At 42.2% G+C, this 17558-nt stretch overlaps 1 protein-coding gene across 1 annotated transcript in view; it reads right to left on the bottom strand.

Annotated features, from left to right (window-relative positions):
• The window catches only part of LOC146476525 (putative E3 ubiquitin-protein ligase HECTD4), a 47741-nt gene that overhangs the window by 12575 nt on the left and 17608 nt on the right, over positions 1 to 17558 (bottom strand). Inside the window, exons 18-36 of the mRNA XM_085114399.1 lie at positions 17307 to 17395; positions 16656 to 16870; positions 15393 to 15652; positions 14960 to 15132; positions 13124 to 13434; positions 12658 to 12817; positions 11039 to 11470; positions 9953 to 10231; positions 8336 to 8699; positions 7369 to 7524; positions 6809 to 6975; positions 5574 to 5949; positions 4574 to 4725; positions 3778 to 4003; positions 3084 to 3324; positions 2433 to 2687; positions 2090 to 2346; positions 1343 to 1604; positions 553 to 943 (exon numbers count right to left, since the gene is read on the bottom strand). Coding sequence (XP_084970525.1) covers positions 553 to 943; positions 1343 to 1604; positions 2090 to 2346; positions 2433 to 2687; positions 3084 to 3324; positions 3778 to 4003; positions 4574 to 4725; positions 5574 to 5949; positions 6809 to 6975; positions 7369 to 7524; positions 8336 to 8699; positions 9953 to 10231; positions 11039 to 11470; positions 12658 to 12817; positions 13124 to 13434; positions 14960 to 15132; positions 15393 to 15652; positions 16656 to 16870; positions 17307 to 17395 — 4766 coding nt within the window. The remainder of the gene's footprint in view (positions 1 to 552; positions 944 to 1342; positions 1605 to 2089; positions 2347 to 2432; positions 2688 to 3083; positions 3325 to 3777; positions 4004 to 4573; positions 4726 to 5573; positions 5950 to 6808; positions 6976 to 7368; positions 7525 to 8335; positions 8700 to 9952; positions 10232 to 11038; positions 11471 to 12657; positions 12818 to 13123; positions 13435 to 14959; positions 15133 to 15392; positions 15653 to 16655; positions 16871 to 17306; positions 17396 to 17558) is intronic.

A 17558-nucleotide genomic window follows, 5' to 3' on the forward strand; every position in this document is an offset into this window, starting at 1 on the left:
AAAAAAAAATAATAATAATAAAATAAATTTTTTTTAAAAATATGAATAATTTCATATAATAAAATATAAAAAATAAAAAAGGAAAAATCAATAAATATGTCCTCCTGCGAGGACATAACAGTTAATAAATTGGTAATAACATTGTACAGAATCACCTTGTGCGATGTTTGGTGAATGTTTGCTCGTAAAGCCACTGAACAACTTGGGCGACGAACAATACAGACAACTCTCGCCTTGCGGATACCTCGCTATTACGGACACCCCGATAATACGGACAGCAGCTAAGTCACCGCAAAAAATATATTACAGACGTTCGACTGAAATATAAAATCCCGTTATTACGGACTCTCGGGTCCCCGGGGGTGTCCGCAATAAAGGGAGTTGACTGTACTGGATATCAATGTTTAGTCGTTTGTAAAGTCAAGGAGCCCCTGCATGTTAGCCGAACACATGTGATACCGTGGTATAAGCCTTCTGGATTGTTAAAAGGATTTAACACTGAGGGGGGAAAAGTTATACTCGATATAACAAAGATCAAGCGTCTACACTCACCCAGCGCTAAGACATCCTGTATCTTCCCTGCAAGAGATCACGCTTACAGCGGCACCAGGTATAAGCACCTCTTCGTCCGTTTTTCCCGCGCTGACCGACACTTCCTGATGGTACCCCCCTCGGGGAGCTTCTTTCAACACCTCGCATACTGTATTCACTATCCTCAACACTTCTTCTTCGTCCTGTTCAATTGTAAGCGACAATAGGTAACGAAGCTGGGAGACGAGGCTCGCGGGGTCGCTGAAAAACAGTGCACTCGGCTGCAAGGTGTTGGCCGTGAGGCAATGACGGGGATCTGGGGCTGAGTGTGGTGACGTCATGGTGATCGTGCCATCATTCTGTGGTGGAGCCAATAGTTGAGTGGCAAGAGTTTGTAGGAGGGACAATATGTCTGTAAGGTAACAGAATTGAGGTTTATAAGTTGCCACATTAGCATCGTAAATGCTGTAGCGTCACAAGGCAAAAGCTTTTCCTTAGAGCAAAAAGTCGATAACTCGAACCAACGTTAACCTTAACTTCTTGTTGACTCGAGCCAAAAGTAGTCCCCCTTAAAAAAAAAAAACAAAAAAACAAAAACAAAAGATAGCCCCTTCATAAAGCAATTTAGAGCAGAATACACCGCGATTACCATGTTTATAGCATTAATGAATGGCACCGGTTTCTGCTTCGGTTGTGAAAATTTTCACAAGATCATAACTTTTTTTTCCGATTCGTATACCACGTACATCACTAGTATAGGCCACCTTTACGCTTCAGACGACTTCCTGTTGGGTTTCTTAGCCTTTCTTACCTGTTATCTGGTTGTGACTCTCAGCCTGCCTTGACAACAACCTGGTGTGCGCCTCTCTACAGTACATCCGGGTTAGACAAGCCTCGTTTCTGAGTAGTTCGCAATAAATGTCTACACGCATGCGGTCCTCGCTACACAGAGCCAGCGACGAGGAGCGTGCTAGGCCAGCAGTGGGCCGCTCCAAGGCCGTAATTGGATACCAGAATCTCATAAGTGTACCCTCCTCACGGTTATACGTTTCCACTTCGGCTAAACCTTTAGCCTGTACAAACAAATAAAGAAACCAACTCAACTTACTAACATGCCTTTTCTCGACATAAAAGTTTACCATAGCAACAGCATAACCTGTTAAAAACACCCCTAATTTTACCTTTAAGTGGTTATAACTCAAACACGAGCTCGATGACCCCCAATTTTTATTAAGGAATTTTAATTAGCATGTTGAGATACAACTTTCGCAAAGTTAAAAAAGATTCTATGAGGGGTTTCTGAACCCCTCTGAGCCATCAACTGGAAGTTTCCACCTGTACAAAAATAAAGTTCATTTCGGAGTAAGCCGAGGCCCTATCCTTAACGTTCGTAATAAGCGGTAACAGCTTCATGGACAAACTGTGGAATGAACTGGATGCAAGTAAACCCCTCAAATATTACCTACCATGTTCACTAAAAAAAGGTGAGCGAATCTCCTACCATCCAAGAAAAAAGTACGGAGACTTGGCAGTTAAAAAACGTTTATAAATAAATTACCTTGTCAACATTCTTTACCACTCCCGTGAGACCAAATGTCTTCTTCATGTCCGGCACTGCAAAGCCCGGTAGAGAGGAAGCCTGGTTCAGAGTGGTGCTGTTTATGATAACAGGCTGACCCGGTTTCAGGCCTCCTGCGCTCACTTTGTTGACGTCAGCTTTTACGTCATCAAGATTAGGAAACTGCAGGGATGACGGGATACCACCGTTGTCTTCGTATAAATCCGCCACTGTAGCAATAGCGATTTCTATCATGCCTAACAAACCGACACCATAAACAAAACTTTGAAACGATTCCTCACTACAGTGAAACAAACTCCACCTCACACCCAACCCCACCTACCTGCCAGGAGCGCCCCCCTGATTTGTTCGAGTCCTGACTGCCGGTCAGTATTTGAACGGAACCGTCTTCTGATAACTGGAAACACTTTGTCCTCCCAGGCTTTGACCAACAGACGGGAGGGGTCCATCGGTGGTGCCTCACCCGCCTGGCTGGTACCCTCCTCTGTGACACGCAGAGGCGCCGCAGGACCCACATCTGTCATCCTGTCATAACTGCTGGACAACTTGTACTGGAGGCACGACAGCGGGTCGTACTCTGTAATTATAAGAGGAAAGTTCTTGTTGGTTGTAATTTTTCAGTCGTAGACAAGTTGTAGCTTTGATTCACGTTAAACACTCCTTGTAGTGAGTAGGGCGTGAGCAATTTGATGGGACAAGTGAAAAGCCTTACAAAGGCCTAGCTAAATTAGGAAATAGTTGTTCCGGAAAACATTTTCTCCTCACGTGTGAAACACATTCCAAAAGTAACATATACATCCGAGAAGGGACAACCTTTTTTAACCTGACGCTACCTTCTTGCGTCTGAGAAGCACGATTTCCTTTAGGAAGTATAAGTTTCACGCCAACTTAAACCACGATACATTTATTTCTGCAAACCGAAAGAGTGCTCCTTTAATCCCCAGACCTTTATACTGCAGTTGGGTGCACGCACCTTTTCCTGCGTCTGTTGGTATGGTGAGAGGTGCTGGTTTAGCCGTTGAAGGTTTAGACACCACCTGACCATCCATCACGCTGTCGTCCATAACATCAGCCTCAAAAGCAAAAGGAAGTTCCTCAAATGCCTGTCTGAGATCCTCCATGGAGTCGCTCCACATGTCCGCCGCCGCGCGATGCTTGGAGCCTTCTGCATACAGGAACATGCGAGCACCGAAATTTACGCGAACGCGCACGTTCTGAAAGGAAGTGTAGGTAAAGTGAAAAACATAACCAGGGTAACTAAACAAATAGCACTGATCAAAGAGGAAAAATAACTGTGTGAATAAGAAAACCGTGAGCAGTAGAAGTTGACTTTGATATGTCCATTGCGTGGCTACCAATCATAGCACATTAATCCACAAGAAAAGTGAGGAATATATCTTCACAACTACAGACGCGGAGCTGCTTTCACCAGCTGTATTAGCTTTTCTTTATTGTCTGGTTTCATGTCGAATTAAGGTGCTCATGGTTTTGTTTTGGTTGTCATTCGAGTCACAGTTCCCTGTGCGGAGGGATCCGAATGTCCGGTCTTGTCAACTCAGCCACAACGTAGCGTCCCACAGTGCCCGAGGCGCTCTAACGTAATTCAGACTACTCTTTGCACAACCCTAACCTGTCAAGTTTTAGTATTTTGCACATGAAGTTTGTACCTTCTTCTGTATATGAACAACTGGCCATAGTCCAGACTGCACACCGTCCAGTTCCTCTGCCAGCCTGTCGCCGTTACAGGTGAAATAAACCAGTCCTTTATCAGATTGATCCTCGGCTCTTTTGTATCCACAACCAATCACATCCTTCTCTTTCATTACGATATTTAAGGACACAGTCTTCCACTGAAGGAAGCCTCCTGATCTGTAAAGCACTGCACGGCCATTACTGTTACAAGCAAAAATTATGACGTGAATATAACGTTGAAAGAAAGGTTCGTTACGTTGATAAAACGCTCTAATGCTAATGTGAACTCTCCTTCGAGAAGTGGAACAAATTTTGAATGTAATTCTGCCCGCTTTTACTGAAATCGGTTGATAATGCTCAACTGAAGAACAATCTAAAAGAAATGACTCATGAGTCCAATTGATACTTGGCAAGAAAAAAAAAAAACCGAATCCCGTGCCATACTGATTCAGTGTCTCGAGACATGTCAAGCAAAACAGGGCTCCTTACTTCTTAGCAGATGGCTCTATCACCGCAGGTCTTTCTTTGCTCTATGCTGTTTTTAACCGTTATGTGCACTGGCCCCCTTACTCATTGCCTGTATTCTACCTGGGATGGGCAACGTGTTTTTCACTTTTCTACGATTCTTCGAATTAAGTTTGCTGTTGTTGTTAAAGATTGTATTCCAGGAATATGATGCACAAATAGAACGCGTCCTTGGAACACGACTACCAGAAACAAGACTGAAGGAAAACACTTGAAAACAACAAACAAAATAGAAAAAAAAAAAACCTGTGTAGGAGACACGATCCAACAGGATTGATCCAACCACTGGCTAGCGGATCTGTCCATGGTGCAAACCCTATGGAAATACAAGGCCCCGGGTCTTGATCTTCCGGATCCCCCAGGGAACAAAGCTCCACTTCCCAGTAAAAGGATGGTGCCTTAGAAAAAAGAAATACACATTTAAAATACGCGCAAACACGATGGGCTTAAACTGAAAGAAGTATCTTTTTCTAGAACTGGAACTGTTGCCTTATGAACTGTGAGGACCATGTTGCAATAAAATGTTTACAAAACGTTACCTCTTCGCTGTCATGTGTACGTTAGTAAAGCCTGGTTTACACGTACGACGCAAGCATAAGAATAAGCACAAGCACAAGCACAAGGATGTTTACACGTGCGATAAGCATAAGCATAACGTGACATACGCAAGCGCAGAAGCAGCCGAGATTTGATTCCAACATGGCGGAAAATGGCAACGCATGAGTAACTAGACTGTACACTGACAACTTGTCACATTTTTTCAGTTTCCTTTCCTTGCGCTTATGCTTATGCTTGCGCCGTGCCGGTTTACACGTACGACGCAACGACGCAAGCATAAGCACAAGCACAAGAGAATGGAAATCGTTCCATTCTCTTGTGCTTGTGCTTATGCTTGCGTCGTTGCGTCGTACATGTAAACCGGGACGACGCAAGCATAAGCAAAAGCGCAAGCACAAGGCGCTTACGCTTGCGTCGCACCGATTTACACGTAGGTTTCTTGTGCTTATGCTTATGCTTGTGCTTATGCTTATGCTTGCGTCGTACGTGTAAACCAGGCTTAACATCATAATACACTTTCATCCTCCCCATGTTAACCGTCACCTTAATTCGGCCATTTGTTAAGAACTGTTCTTCCAAAACGGTAATTTTCAGGCGTGCAGGGGTTTAATGAGAAAGATATAAAGCTGGTCGGGGTACTTTTTATCAACTTCAAATTAAGCAATTATTGCGGTTTTGTATTTCCCACCTTTTGCGGCAAAGGGGAGCTAGCATACACGAATGTCCCCCTCGGAAGCCCGAAGCCTGCCGCAGGATCCGCCATGTAGTGAATACACGTATGCCCCTCGGTAAAAACACATCCCCGTACGGGAGGAAAAGAGCGGCTACCATCAAGCACTATCTTCTTGTTGGTCTTGGTTGTTTTCTTGGGTAGTTCAGCAGGTTTAACAAAGTCTTTGAAGAGTTTTCGTAGCTGTTGGCAGTGGGTCTCGATGACCGTTAATCTTTGGCCGGGATCGCACTCGCCCGCTAATTTAGAAATTAGCTCTAGTGATGGGTTTGCTGCCAGCAGTGTGTCACTGAAGGAGGCGTCTTGTACTTGGCAGGAAAGCACCATGCTTGCCCTGTAAAGAAAGGGAATAGTTTTGTCTGGTGCGATCGTCGGGTGAGAGTAGTCCTTCTAACAGTTAAACAACTAATACCAACGCTCCTGGCCGCTTAACCCTTTATGCCCTTACAGTGATCAGCATCAAATTTCTCCTTGTAATATCAATGTTTATTCAGCACCTGAGGTCATGAGAATTGAGGATATGATCACCCAATTTAATTATCTTGATGTATTAATAACTTCTCCACAGTACTTTTATAAGATTAGTATGGGGACAAGATAGGAGAAATTGTTCTTTGATATTAGGGGTTAAAGAGTTAAACCTGAACAATGACTTCAAGACTTACTAATTCAATGCTTCATCGTGGCTAACCTCAAATATTCTCCAAGTGGGTGATTTGCCTTTGTATGAAGAAAGTGATTTTCTATGCCAAGTTGTTTTTTTTTTTTTTTTTTTTTTTGCGGTAAGGGAATGTCGCGAATGCCCTATGGCCGAACTTCACGATATCACAGAATAAACTTGATTTTAGATGATTTACAGTTCACAGTTCTCAGGTACAGTACTCCTTCACTCTCTCTAGGCAACTAAACATGTCATACAATACAATGTTAAACTAACGATCTGTCAACAACGGCCTCCTGTTTCTAAGTTAGTCGATCAAGCTGTCAATCAATATGAAAATAATTAACGTGTCCATCCTTGATTTCTGACCGTGATTGACATATAATCTAAATATCCTATTATCGCATGTTTTAAAAGGTCTCGCTTGGAAAATTTATCTTGAAATGTAGGTATTAGTCACACAATCTCCGACAGGAAAATGAAAATGGATAACAACAGAAGCAAAGAGGTAGAAATTCCATTACAAACTTACCTTGTTTTGATTTCTGCCAGGATTCGTGCCGCTTCCGACGGTACAATAATCTGCTCACTCTGATCCACTGTAGAAGGCTGGTCTACAATTGTCTCGTTTGAATTTAAAATCGAAAGCAAAGCAGCCATAGCTTGATCACCCATGGATAACTCGCTTAGGAACACCACCTGCAAAATACCAAGACTATCTGATTAAATAAACTTGAAGGCTGCATCAAGCTTCTACCACACCCTTTCTCAGACACCTACAAATTGCTGTATGATCTAATCAAAAGGATTTTGCTTCCAAAATTCAAGAATTCGTGTTACAGCGAATATTATCACTTCAATGCTCATGCCTAGAGATCTTATATCACCGGTTAAGTGCGATGTACCCTGAGACCTTGTGCGAAATTTTGTAGCCTACCCTCCCCTCCATAGTCGTGCGATGTTGTGTGACGCCTGATCGTGCGAGGACTTAGTTGAGAACGACCAGTCAAAATAGTGAGTTCCGAGTTCTGAGTTTGGATTAAAACAGTGAAACTACAACGCAAAGTGTTATTTGTTCGGTTCAGCCTGTACCTGTGGATTAGCGACTTTCAGCCGTGCTAGTGGTATCTCTTGCACCCTGTCACTGTAGGTCTCCCCCTCTCTGTCCAGTAACACTGTAGCCACGCCCTGTCTCTCAGATACACTCACCACATCACCAGTGGTATAAACCATGTCCTCTCCACAGATCTGTGAAGTGAAATAACATCACACTGACAAGAGTGCTTTGGTAAAACGGACGACAATGACAACTAACTTCCAATTGTTCACGGAGTGCTTCGATAAATAACATGTTTGTGGCCAAAGATAAACAGAAATTTGACAGGTAAATTTGCATCACGAGCAAGTCACGATTGGTTTTGTTTTTGTTTTTTATTGGTTGAGAAAGTGCTGCGAGTTTTGCTAACCAATCACAGAGCGTAGTAAAGCAAAACGAAAACAAACACGAAATTACTTTCAACACTTAACTGAAAACTACTCTAAGAGCCAATTGCGTGCCTCTGTCAAAAAATTAACCGCATTTCAAACGAAATGCGGTAAATTTGGCTCGCTTCGGATGTAAAACATACATTATTGAAATGGGTGAATTGTGAATTTTTTAAAGGGAACCTCTACTGTTACAACAAATTGACGTTAAATTGTTGGAAATAGTGTCTTAATTACAAAACTTAGTTTAAAAAGTGGAGAGCATTTTAGTGTTATAAAAGTTGAATATGATTATGGCCCATTCCCGCGTTAAATTTCTCGCGCGCTTTTTTGACGTCATACGGTTGCCGCTATTGCCAGAAAGCAGTTATTTTGTGTAGAATGGTTTTTTTACAGTAAGCTTTGAAATTTAGATGTTATTTCCAACAATTTAACATCACTTTGTTGTAAGAGTGGAGGTTACCTTTGAATTAATTCTGGTCGTCAAGTGCAGCAATTTAAATCGACATCCTGCTTCTACTGAACTTCACTGAAAACCGCACGAAAGTGCGTTACAAATTATCAAAACAAATACCTGAACTGTGCATCCAGAGTGAACAATTTGATGAAAACCTCCCAAAGCACACAGAGATGCTACAACGTTCCTCGCTTTAAAATACCACTCATGTTCATTTGAAAATTGCCCATCCTCGTCGGGTTCTGGATCCTGAGTCAGCGTCTGGTCCCCTTTCTGCAAGGCCCTTCCCTTTGCTTCAAGGGTCTTCATCAGGTCAGGCACATTACCTAGCGCCTCACAAAGCACATCTCCCACGGCTGAGGCCCAAATCTTAGCGGTCTCAGAGGCTGAAGAGGCCAACAATCCATGCAACAAAGAAATCACTTCAGAGGCCATGGTGTGTGCCACTTGGCCGCTAATAAAAGGACGGCTGCTTTCAGTTCTGCAAAAGAAACAAAGCATAATTAAAGGAACTCTTGAGAGGAATTTCGGAAAATTTCTTTGTCAGAGGAAACGATGACGATCGTCCCTGAATTTCGCTTTTAAGGACGGTGCCTACTAATACAGAAGTATTTTTGCGAGAAAAACAGATTTTAGCAAGGGCTATTGGAATCCAAAAAGAAAATTGGAGGAAACCATGCATTTTTGAGAGATAATTAAGCAACAATATTTCAAAAAAGCAGTAAAATACAAACCAATGTATGGCGTTTTTTTGAAGCTTTATTATCTCTGAAAAATGCATGGCTACCCCCCAATTTTCTTTTTGGATACCAAGAGCACTTGGTAAGTTCTGTTTTCTCCGCATAGTTTAAGACCGTGCAAAAATATCCCTGTATTAGTAGGTACCACCCATAGGAAACCCGATTATCTCGAGATGCGCAGAACGTATGCGATGTCACAAAAGTAGGCACCGTCCTTAAATTTCCCGCGCGTCGCCATTTTGGATGGTATGACGTCATAGGATTCCCACTACTGTCAGGACGCACAATTTTGTATCAACCAAATGACGTCATAAAATCCAAAATGGCCACGCCCGGGAGGCTTGATAAGGCCAAGTAATCCGGGCAACATTTTCTTACAACTTGTCGCGCAACAAATGTTGCGTTAAAAGTTGCGATTGTTTGTTGCCCCGCGTGTTACCAACTCCGCGCGCAACAAATTTTCATGTTACAGAAAGTAGAGTTCGCTTCTATTTTTTGCAACATGAAAATTTGTTGCGCGCGTTCGGGGTTATACGAGGGGCTAGAAATAATCGCAACTTGTAACGTAACATTTGTAGCGCGGCAAGTTGCAAGAAAATGTTACACGTGTTACTTGGCCTTTAAGAGCGAAAATTGGCGATACTCGTACACATAGAGATGAAAAATGGCGATACAGTGGAACCCTGATTTTACGATTGTCGATCTAACGATATCCCCGATTTAACAATCAACATTTTGTGTCCCGGCAAAAGTTATTTATAAATCCGGAGTTCGTTTACAACGATATCCCGATTTAACGATATGATTTTGCTGTCTCTGCCGTATCGTAAAATCGAGATTCCACTGTAGTAAAATCGATTTTTTAAACCACTAAAATGTTACCTTCACATTTTTAAACTAATCTTTGAAATTTAGACGATAGTTGTATCCGGTTTTCTGTACGCAAAGCTGTGCTGTCTACTTGCACCTACTACACATAAATGAGTAAACAAACCTGGACAGACGGCTGTTCCTTGCTTTACAGACACTCTCTGGGTCTCCTGATCCCTCGGCTAATTTCTTCCCGTCCCCACCCCAGTCCAGCTGGTCTACAGGTCCCACACTCAGCACCAGTCCCGTCTGGGCCCACTCGGCGGCCTTTTTTAGACACGCTGATAGGGTATCAGTAAGGAGTACTCCTCGTCCGTACTCAGTCAGCTCTCGGTCAAGTTTGACTGCGCGTTCCATTTCGGAGCCTTGACCCACACGAAAGATGAATGGTGTTCCGTTGGTACTGGGTAGAGAAACGGAGTGACAAGTAATAATATTTTGAGGGCCAATGAATACTGTTGATATCCCGCTAAGAAATCAAATTATTAATTTATTGTGTTTAGCGGTACTGACACCACAAAAAGTAGGTTGTTGGTTGGTTCGTTCACTCGCTGATTCGTTCGTTCGTTCTCCATCTCTCTCTTTTGTTTGTGACTGAGATATGTCCAGAAACTTACGCTAATGAGATTTATGAACTGTATGGTAGACATCACAAGGTGTCCCCTAACCTTAATTCTTACTAAAACACAAATAATTCTGTCAAACATGAAGTCATATGAAAACGACAAAAAGGCCTGTTTTATATGAAGAACCCAAATTCAGGGTTAGGTGCATTTCTGGACATAAAGTGCTGGCTAGTGTACTCAATTGAGTCGCAAATTCATAATACTGCTAAGTTATAATACGACATAGTCATAACATTCTTTTGACGTGATACGTCAGAGAATTGGAATTGTTCTTCACCATAATATCAGATGGAAAAATGTTCTTCGTTTTAGCTGTCTACTTGTTAATTTAATGACGGTGCCGGCTAATACAAAGATACGTAGTTATAAACGGCGCAAAAATATCCCTGTATTAGTAGACGCCGCTCATAGGAAACCCGAGTATCTCGGACCATTCCGAGATGCGCAGAACGTATGCGCAGTAACAAAAGGAGGCACCGTCCTGAGTGTATTCACACAGTAGCCACCCGATGTAAGATGTAGCACAACAGCACAACACAAAACGGAAAAAACGGATGAAAGATCGCAGTTACTTCACACAATACCTCAGCACTTTCTGCACAACTTCATGCGCCGGTTGGTCATCTCGTTTGTGTAAATACAAACACATTGTGCTCTCGTTGCTGTTACTGAATCCATTCTCCTCATAATCCTCTGCTTCGTTCTCCAGATCGTTCTCGTCTCCGGCATCTACAGACGGCAGCACAAAATCTCCCAGCTTGGCAAGCAACAGGTTAGCCACTCTGACCACAGAACTCCCACCCTGATGGTGCTTGTGTTTTCCTCCTAAGTAGTGCCTGGCGGAGGAGGGCAAGGTCACTTGTTCACAGCTCTTGGCGCTCATCAGTGGTAGAGCTGAGCGGCACAGTTTGAGTACGATCAGCACCAGTTTGGGAGGGGCTCGTCTGTCCAGGAGCAGGGACAGGAGGGTGGAGATGGTGCGTGGCTCACGGAGGATTCCTTCGCCAAGCCTGCTCCTGATAATTAGAGGTAAGGGAAAGACACATCAAGTCCGGCACTACCCCCCTGACGTCAGCACCGTAATTACCTGCCTCTCCTTCCGTCCTTGGTTTTTCTCAGTACAACATAAACTAAAGGCTTCATTTTGATACCTGCTGTGTAATTTTTGATGTTATCGAGTAGCGAAGTGATTTTGGACGGTTTAGAATAGAATAAGTTTTGAGTATAATATTTACTTAGACACTTATTTTATTTGTCATAAGTACGTAAATTATGATCATCCGGGTGAGTGTAGTCCTGAGAAGGACTGTTTGTGGTGACTTTGACTGACGTTTCGACAACCTGAGCGGAAGTCATCTTCAGAGTCAAGAGTCAAGATGACTTCCGCTCAGGTTGTCGAAACGTCAGTCAAAGTCACCACAAACAGTCCTTCTCAGGACTACACTCACCCGGATGATCATAATTTACGTACTTATGACATGACTCCTGGGTTCAAGCCATTTACAATTATTTTATTTGGTTGTGATTTCATGGATATGAAAAAATTGCGAAACTTGCCCCTGCCCAGCCAATCAAACGGACATTTTTTTTTTACTGACAATCAAATTTGAAATCAAAGACGTTTGTGGTTCCGCGTGAGGCATTTCTGTTAGTTTTCACTGACTAATTTCTCACTTTCGTTCAGAGCTCTGAATTATTCATGACGCTTTTAGGAAGTGAACTGATTAACGTGGGGGTTTTTGAAGCTGTTTCATCTGATTATTGCGTTCGACGTAGAAAGAACGCACTCCTAATACAGATTGGAGTCGAGATTGTATGGGACAATCAATCAACCAATCTTGGGACGCATATCTGGTATCACCCGCGGATTTTGCAGGGGCGGATGACATCATCATCAACTTGACAAAGGAGAGAGTGCGTGGGCTCGAGATCATCGGACGCAGACCCTAATCTTTGATTATTTTTAGTCTACTTTTATGGACTTTGGATGACCTGATAGAAGTTTGAGTTTAAGTTACCCTGACTCAACACAAGTTCAACATCAAGCGCAAAACACTGCGTAAGCGACCTACAACTGTGAAGGGCACTATAACAGCAAAGTGAAACGCAACTTCCGAGGTTGCGTTGATAACAACTTAATATCAGTCCGCATGGCGAGAGGTTAAATTCAGTGAGTCATTGCACTCTGGGGAATAAACTTTACCTGCTGATACCATGCAGTAGTTCCATAACATACTGCAGGGCGTCTTTAGCTGTAACTCCATTATTACGGCTCTCCTCTAACACACACGTCAAGTAGTTTGATAAGAGACTGGACACCTGGTGAGCCAAACTGGACCATTCAATCGCATCGGCACGGAAATCTGATCAATAAACAGCAGAGAATTAACTGAGTAAAGGGATTAAACCATGAGTGTCAGTAGCCAGGGCGAGGTTCAGTGTTTGGTTGTTCGAAAGCCGAGTAGTGAAATCAGACCTGTTGCTAGCCACTGGGCTATTGAGCTAAAACGTTAGTCTCGAGCCCTTGGCAGGAGTTTTATTCAACAAATCGTAGAGAGTAGTACAGTGGAACACAAGCAAACGCAAAATTACTTCCGAAATTCATTCACTGCTCTAGGTGTGCATGACAATTTATTCACATCCGGACCATGGATCACTGATATTCTAACCTTTGTCATTCTCCCACTGTACTATACGGTCCAAGAGCACTTGAAAGCCGGCCCAGGCCATCGCTGATAGATTTACAGCTGTATCAGTCTTTTCACTCCTCAAACAACACAGCTTATCCAGTAGATACACAAGACTACTGCGCATGACACAACGTTCCTCATGCCAGGAGAACGGACAGACAGAAAGTACCAGCACACTGTCACGGTATACTGCAGGATCAACTGACGCCTGTTGAACCACGGCTGATACCACAGCTGAGAACATGTCGCGAACTTCACGGACCATGCCACCACACTTGAGCTCTTCCGTTCTGAGAGAGACATAAAGCAAAGGATAATCTTCCTTAAGGACGGTGCCTACTAATACCGAACTATTTTTGTGTGATTTATGATTATGCGAGAAAAGCAGATCTTAGAAAGGGCTATTGAAATCCAAAAAGAAAATTGGGGGGAACGAGGCATTTTTCAGAGATAATTAAGCAATAACATCTCTAAAAAGCGCCAAAATATAAAGCAATGTATGGGATTTTTTCCTAAACTGAAGCTGAATTATCTCTTAAAAAATGCATGGTTACCCCCAATTTTCTTTTGAGATACCAAAAGTACTTGCTAAGTTCTGCTTACTCCGTATAGTTTTAAACCGCGCAACAATATTCCTGTATTAGTAGGCACCACCCATAGGAAACCCAAGTATCTCCAGATGCGCAGAACGTATGCGCAGTAACAATAGTAGGCACCGTCCTTAAAGTTGATAATAGGGACCCTCAGATTTGACTACGAGTACGAGATTGAGTACAAGTACACCTTTTAAAATCTAGTTTGCATGTTTTAGATAACCACTTGTCACACCAATCTTGTTTCTAGGGTCTCCATATCAGTTGGTTAACAACGGGAAGGAGTGAGAGTTTTGGGGATTCGACAGGTTTGAAATTAAAAGTCGTACTCGTACTCAATCTCGTACTCTGATCTGAAGGTCCCTAATTGCTCTAGGGGTACTCCCTATATAAGCAAAATAAATAGGTATGTACGGCGCCAAAGGGCATGGTCTTTGAGCAGCTTTGGTTTGAAAATGGGTATGGATTTTAACGATTTGGGGTCTGAAAGTCTAAAAATGGGTATGAATTTTACAGAAATAGGTATGGACACTAGAGACCAGGTCTGGAAATGGGTATGAGAAAAGGGTACCAGAAAATGACGTAATCTGGTCTGAAAGAGGATCAGGGTTTGGAGAACCAAGCCCCACACCCCTACAAAAAAAATTCGAGGAATACCCCATAACTGCACAGTAACCGCTTAGAAATGTGAAAAATGTGCTTAGGCATGGAATTTGCAGCTACAGTTAATTAACCAGAATGTTCGTAAGTCAGCTCATAAATTATTTCAGTGGGTGATGGTAGACTTAGTACAAAACGAGTGGAGTGCCCTTCAAAACGTGGTGGGTTTGGGGAGAGTTAAAACTCTAGTTGCAAGCCAAACTACGCTCACAAAACAGGTCAAACGGAATCCAGCGTACGAAAAATATGGCGGCTGTACATTTTGCCACAATACCTTGCAAACCTTACACAGCCAATAGGTACGTAGAAAGCCATATTTTTTGGCGAGATTCGTCTTTGTACTAACAACATTGTGTATGCTAGGTTTGAAGTTATTAGAACTTTTCTGTCCATTTTAATAAGCGTTTTTAGGGTTTTCGTACGCAAAGAATTATGGGTAAATGTCCCAGTCGCTATCTTTTTCGGTATGGTGGATTTCAATGTATAAAAGGAGCAACTGAAAACCTTCTTAACTTGATAAACAGGAAATTAAATTCTATACATAGCAGTATCGGACACCAACCTTGGCCCTTGTGCGAGTAAAGATGCTACAGCAGACAACAGGTGAGGTACGTGATGAGTTCCAATCCGGGAACAGACTGTCACCAGTTCAATCATACATTGAAGAGCTTGTACTCGGTCCAGACCTCGCTCATTCCTTACACGAGCAGCAGACAGGAAACTGGAGCAAGTCACCTGTAAGAAAAGTTTTGTTTGGTAAAGGGAAAATAGTTGTTGTAAAGAATGCAGGTAGACACTTTTCATTTTGAACATGAACACTGTACCTACGTATTCATCTGCTACATAATTCTGTCGCACAGGGAAATTTGAACGAGTTGCAGTAACAGTGAGGTACTTTAAAGAGTGTAAACTTGTTATTTTGGAGGGAGATTTCTGATAGAAGGACGGGGCAGAATTTTCACTAGAGTTTCTTGTAGCATAAAATATCCACTCACAGCTTTATCAGGATCACCGACAATAAATGAGAATATTTCTGCAACAGTGGAAGAGAAAGTTTTGTTCACATCAGCATCTGTCTGATCTTCGGGAGATGACCGACTGTGTTTCTTCTGAACATTCGTTCTCCAACGCTGCAACCTACGCACGTCATGTATGCCTTCCTGAACTGACAAAGATCGATCCAGCTTGGGTGGTGCCGACAGAGAGCGATTGAGGAGCAGGGAAGGAGGAGACTGGAGCTGACTGTTGGTGCCGGCTGAAACATATGAGCAGGAGGTATTTTGTCAAAGACTAAAAGACTGCAGAATGCAATGAAATACTTTGGCACTGACATTTTAATTCCCAGAGCTGAACCTTAAAAACGGTGCCTACTAATAGAGAAGTATTTTTGCACAGTTTCTGACTATGCGGGGAAAGCAGATCTTAGCAAGGGCTATTGAAATCCACAAAGAAAATTGGGGGGAACCACGCATTTTTTTAGTTAAGCTAGTTAAGCAACAATTATTCTAAAAAGCAGTAAAATACAAAGCAATGCATGGCGATTTTTTTCTAAACTGAAGCTTTATTATCTCTGAAAAATGCATGGTTACCCCAAATTTTCTTTTTGCATAACAAGAGCACTTGCTTAGTTCTGCTTTCTCCGCATAATTATAAACCGCGCAAAAACATCCTTGTATTAGTAGGTACCACCCATGGGAAACCCAAGTATCTTGAGATGCGCAGAACGTGTGTGCAGTAATTAAAGTAGGCACCGTCCTAAGTCCGAAAATAAACTTCTGGGAATCTGTGGATGAAATCTTAAAGTGCCTGTGGCCATTTACGCGAAGCCTATTGAGAAATGCTCGCCTATGGTGCTGTTTATTATGCTGTACAAGGTGGCTCTAACATTTAATTAGTCTTAGAATAAAATCCTAAAACCTTGATCTTCAAGGGAAAGCAATCACGCAGTACTTTCCTGTGGTATTATGTACCACGCTATATGAACCATTCTAACTTTTGAGTCTGTGATACACATGAAGTCCTAGAGTGTGACTATTCAAATAGAAACCATCGAGTGGTAGCCATGGTTCTCTTCATTTTCAGTATTTTATAAATTGATTTTTTCTGTGACTTGAATTAGGTGTTCTTGAAAATGAAAGGAGTGAACAAAGGTTCATATTAATGGTAGCATGCTATGTAATGTATAATTCTAGCAAGACGGAGCTAGATTTGTATTTTTTTCCAATTTCAAATTTAGCCACTCCTTGGTAGATGCACACCTTGTTGTGTTTGGTGACCACAATCCACTGCAGAACTGCAGTGAGACACGCTCCTCTCTGGGGTGGGCTTGCTTCTGTTGGACTCGATTGTCACATTACACAACAGCTCTGCACAGTCCAAGATGGAAAACAGAAACTTCTTGGAGACTGGCATCAGGTCTAAGGTGTTGTCACTTTGTTGGCGTTCTCCTTTTGCTTCTATCTCCAGACGCTCTCTACGGAGAGTGAATAACCACGTGAACAGTGGAAATTATAGAAACCAGAATTACCAGGCATAACTGGATTCCAAAATAGAAAACATTGACAAAATAATGAGGACTAACAATATCAATTATGACTACAATCAGCATATTCACACAAGCACGTAATATTTTTAGAAACAACGATAAAATTTCCTAAGATTGTTGCCGGTATCTTTGAAAATGATCGATAACATCGCTACTCCATCAAGAAGCTAGCCTTGCTTTTCCAAGTTTGTCGGCTTAGATTCAGTTTAAACAATCTAAATGGCACAATATTATTTATGACAGCTTAAGACGTAAACTTTTTAAGCCATAGCTGAGGGTAAGACCTGTTTGATTTTCTATGTACATGTAGTTACGTTTTTGAAATAAATGCTCCAATTAAATGTCCAGCAAAGGCAATACTCACATGAGCTTCCCTATGGATTGTTCCTGCTCTATTGGGTCGAACTGGACATTTTTGAGGGAACATAGCAACTCAAGCTCCTTGCTTTTGGCCTACAAGACAAAAAAACAATGAAGTCACACTTCATACTGTATTATAGGAAATACTTCAAACATGATTTATGTTGACATAAAATATCTAACAAAGAAAGTTAACGTGAAATAGAAGGCTAAACTCGAACTTACGAAAATTAACGTGAGTGTGGAGGTCTCGTAT

The sequence above is a fragment of the Pavona decussata genome, unplaced genomic scaffold (genome assembly GCF_977016875.1).
Source record: "Pavona decussata unplaced genomic scaffold, jaPavDecu1.1 SCAFFOLD_76, whole genome shotgun sequence".
Taxonomy (NCBI): domain Eukaryota; kingdom Metazoa; phylum Cnidaria; class Anthozoa; order Scleractinia; family Agariciidae; genus Pavona; species Pavona decussata.